Consider the following 4,571-nt stretch of genomic DNA (forward strand, 5'->3'; position numbering starts at 1 on the left):
GAACAGGTTGAACTAGGGATAATTTAGAACAGGTTGAACTAGGGATAATTTAGAACAGGTTGAACTAGGGGTTGATTTGGAACAATTTGAAGTAGGGGCTAATTTGGAACAGATTGAACTAGGGATAATTTAGAACAGGTTGAACTAGGGATAATTTAGAACAGGTTGAACTAGGGGTTAATTTAGAACAGGTTGAACTAGGGGTTGATTTGGAACAATTTGATCTAGGGACTAATTGTTTGCCCCCTTAACATTTATGAGCTGTCAATAGAATAGCAAACCCGCATATATCTTAACTTTGTTGACTTTGACAAAGCTTTCGACAGTATACACCGGTAGAAATTTTCAAAGTTTTTAAGGTTCTAGCATTTACCATCCAAGATAATTGATGTGATATGGTATTGCTCGAGGGATTTCTATGGCAAGACAAAAAAGAGTGTCCCAGTCACATCCGGGCTAAAACAGTGGTGTTTGATATCTCTCCTGATTGATTTCTTGTGACAATAGACTGGGCCATGAGGGAAAGCTACAGAACAAGGATATGGTTTATGTGGACGAGATCCCTGTCTTATTTCGCCCACCCAGCACATATAATATAAAACACCCAAGGTGTCTAAAACTTCAAGCTGTATTGGTTTTAACATCAATTTCAAAAGGACGATAACGATGAGGATAACTTCCCGAATACACAGTCCAATACAAGTTAATGACGAAGGACTGGGGACGTTGAGAGGTTTAATATCTAGGAAGCGTCTTAAAAACAACAACAGGAACTGACGATGACATAATAGCAAGTTTCAACAAAGTTCTTCATGTCATGCAAAACCATTATAGAATTCATCCCAAAGTACCAACAGAATAAACTGAGACTTTTCACCAACATTGTGTTTGTATATCTGCCCTCCTGTTTGGATCAAAGTGCAGGAAAATGCAGAAAGGCCTAGATCTGAAAATACAGTGTTTGTGATCAGGTATCGGTGAACCATTTATATCATCAGATGGACAATTGTTATAATCAGACAACAACCAGAGAACACTAGCTTGACCAGAGGACATTATGAAAGACATTTCGAGCAGAAAATGGAGATGGGAAGGGCGTGTACTGAGAAAAGGCCAACGTGACATTACCAGAGAGTCAACGTACAGGACGGCTTATGGAAAGAGCTAAGAAGAAAGCAATTTGAGCAGGCCATCATTTGATGATAATTGGCTAAAAAGTGTAATTCTTGAAAATTGGAATGTGTTATGTTATCAGAGACAATTGCAATGATCATTTAAAGATCAATGTTTACAATGCATAGTTCATTATAAACTTCAAACATTTGCGCTTTTTTGCATTGTTATTTAGTACAATGGCGCCCCGTAAAATACACGAAAACTAGCATGAAACACGTGGAAAGCTAACCTCTTTATTCGTACAAAGACGAATCCGTAGGTTAACTCCAACATACGTTTAAGAGTAAAAAGAGTATAATCACTAATGTTGTAAAGATATTTCGACAATATTGTGGTAATTTCCTAATACGATATGTATAAAATGCAGCCAATAAACAAGGAATCATTATAGACCGTTATACATGTAGGTTTGCCAAACATATACAACGTAATTGGTGATGCGACGTAAAATGCTTTTGAGCAGGAGAGGTATTCCGCAGGGGAGGGATGGAGGCAGGGAGGGGTATTCCGCAGGGGAGGGATGGAGGCAGGGAGAGGTATTCCGCAGGGGAGGGATGGAGGCAGGAAGAGGTGTTCCGCAAGGGAGGGATGGAGGCAGGGAGAGGTGTTCCGCAGGGGAGGGGTGGAGGCAGGGAGAGGTGTTCCACAGGAGAGGGATGGAGAGAGGGATGGAGGCAGGGAGGGGAGTGGAAGGTTGATGATATAGCACGCACATATACTGTACTTACCATTTCAGTACATTTTCAAGTATAACGACACTGAGGACAAATCCTTCAACCCCTAACAGTAGCAAAATCTTAGACTTCTCAAAGATTTCATTCGCTGACCAAATCATAAGCGCCATTTCCAGGACATGGAAAGGGTGATGTATGCTGCAGATTTGAGGTACAAACACTTAATCCAAGGAAATATCAAGCTTGTTGAACATGCATGTATCATTAGCAAATGTCCTTAGATTGACACAATCGTTATCCCGTGAATGTTTGCTCTTGCATTGCGACATAAAAACATCAAACTGACACAGACTAGATTAACTCGGCTTGCGAGAGTTACTTTGAAACTGTCTAACAAGGACATTTGCTGTTCTGGCACATCTTCTAAAATGTTTTTCTGAGTTGTAATATTTCTGTCAAATAATGAAGTTAGCAAACCATTATCAGAGAGATTATTTTGGCGGAAAACAAACTGATCTATTATTACATACACCCTCCAGAATGTGCATATATATTGTTTCAAGATGTTCGGTATTTTTTTCTGCCAGACAGCTGTGTACGGTAGTCAATAAAGGGCATACAGCCCGCGAGATGTGTTCATGTAAACGTACTAGAACAGAGAAGAGAAGGGCAAAGAGTTCCCCTATTTTGGTCTGGCCACTTACAACGTACATAGACCTGGATATTGTACTGGATTTCAAAAATATGCTACGGACAGGAAAATTCAAATAAGGCAACAGGTTCAAGATTACAGAAGCCGTTGCATTTACAAGACTGTTATTATCTTAACAAGCACTATTCATGTTTGGAATAACTTCTTATTAATATCATTGTGTGTATTAGATTTCATGTGTCATCCTTCTCGGATTTTAAATACCATCAGCGCTGCATTTTTATCAACAAAAAAGGGATATTTCATGAAACTTTGGAAACGCAAACAATGAAACTCAATATCAGAGAGAAGAAAAGAGGGAAGAGTTTGCACAATTTAAAAAATACATCAACACTATTTTTGCCGACGTGTTCGTGAATATTTTCAAAATGCATGGTCGGACGCTGCGAGGTCAGGGGAGCTTTGAACACGGCCGATATATCCTGGTAGGCAATGGTCCTACTCCATGCTCTGGTACCACCTCTAGGTACGTATAGACCCCCTAACGTTATCTTAAAATAAATGTGAAAACTTCGTAAATCTCGGAAGAACTTTTCATTAGTGTTAAAGTATCGTTTGCTTACGTGTTAATTTATGAAAATAATTGTTCGACTACCGTTCATATGACTTTTGAGTGAAAAAGTATAGATGTTGCCATTTTAATTTGTCAGTGTAACGTTAACTACGTTCACTTCACGGCTTCGATAATTATAAGTGGCTAAGGTTTTGGGTTTGTTGATCCGTCAAACTCGTTTTACTGGCCATATCTCAAGACGAATTTAATTCGATGATTAATGACTAAACCCCTTACCATTAAAAAAACAATTAATGAAAAACTACTCGTGTACATTGTACTGAATACAATACAGATGTGATGACTATGATGTGTGTGAGCTACCATACGTACTGACCTTCCTCTGACGTACACGTGATGTGTAGGTAAACAAACGCGTACATCGTGCAGTCACCTCGCCATTTTACTGTACAGTGTACTAGCAAATAACTCTGTGGTTACTTAATAAAGCATACACATGTTACGCGGAGAAATGGTTCAGGAGAGTTGATGTTTCGGAAAATAAATGCATAAAATAGGAGATGTCTTTTTAATCTGACAAAATCATACGGTTACAACGAATACAGTAAGTAATCAGTTAAATTTAGAGAATTTTTTGAATTTTTTCATGTACTGTAAATATAAAGTATTTCTCTGTTCATTACTACAGCCAATATCAAACAAATATTACAGGATTTCTTTAATAATTTTATTCATTCAAAGAACATTTTACATAATACACATACCGAAGGTTGTTCCACATTTTCTCTCCTTCCACGACAGGTTATCAGACTACGTTACAGGAAATTAAAAACGATTTAATTTTGCCAAATTTAATTCGTGTATTGAATATCACAGAATCGTGGTACATGATTGCAACATGTCGCCGACAGTCAGTTGTCTAATGCAAAACCTGACATGCTGACATAGGACACAGTACGTACATGTACATCTAGAATCAGCGTATTGAGCTTAAATTAAAATAATTAGTTTGAGATGAAATCAGAATCAGAACAAATTAATATTATTGCATTTTCATTTAATGTCAACATCCCCGGAACTAATCTGCAGTGTTTTTGACACTTTTGTTCATAGTGACATTATTACACAAAGGGTCATCATTAGATGGGCACAAGGGCACTCAGATTTTAGGTTTAAATAAGAATTATATATAGGACTAAAATAACATCTGATAAATTGTTAACACCCCTTTGTGTGCAAAGTTGCAGATCTGGTGACAGACAAACATCCAAGATGTCAACACTCAGAAAAACTAGTCAGCCGAGGGAATGTAATAAGTTCTACTATTCAGTAGTCAGCCGAGGAAATGTAAACAGTTCTACTATTCAGTAGTCAGCCGAGGGAATGTAAACAGTTCTACTATTCAGTACTCAGCCGAGGGAATGTAAAAAGTTCTACTATTCAGTAGTCAGTCGAGGGAATGTAAACAGTTCTACTATTCAGTAGTCAGCCGAGG

General features: G+C 38.0%; 1 protein-coding gene across 3 annotated transcripts in view; it reads right to left on the reverse strand.

Moving 5' to 3' along the window:
* The window catches only part of LOC110453516, a 49,937-nt gene that overhangs the window by 32,928 nt on the left and 12,438 nt on the right, over positions 1 to 4,571 (reverse strand). Inside the window, exon 1 of one of the 3 annotated variants that reach the window (XM_021502481.1) lies at positions 1,905 to 2,366. The exons of the other annotated variants lie outside the window; for them this stretch is intronic. Coding sequence (XP_021358156.1) covers positions 1,905 to 2,020 — 116 coding nt within the window. The 5' untranslated portion in view covers positions 2,021 to 2,366. Of the gene's footprint in view, positions 1 to 1,904; positions 2,367 to 4,571 lie in introns of those variants that run through there. 3 annotated transcript variants of the gene reach the window in all.

Source organism: Mizuhopecten yessoensis, unplaced genomic scaffold, assembly GCF_002113885.1.
Source record: "Mizuhopecten yessoensis strain PY_sf001 unplaced genomic scaffold, ASM211388v2 scaffold7441, whole genome shotgun sequence".
NCBI lineage: Eukaryota > Metazoa > Mollusca > Bivalvia > Pectinida > Pectinidae > Mizuhopecten > Mizuhopecten yessoensis.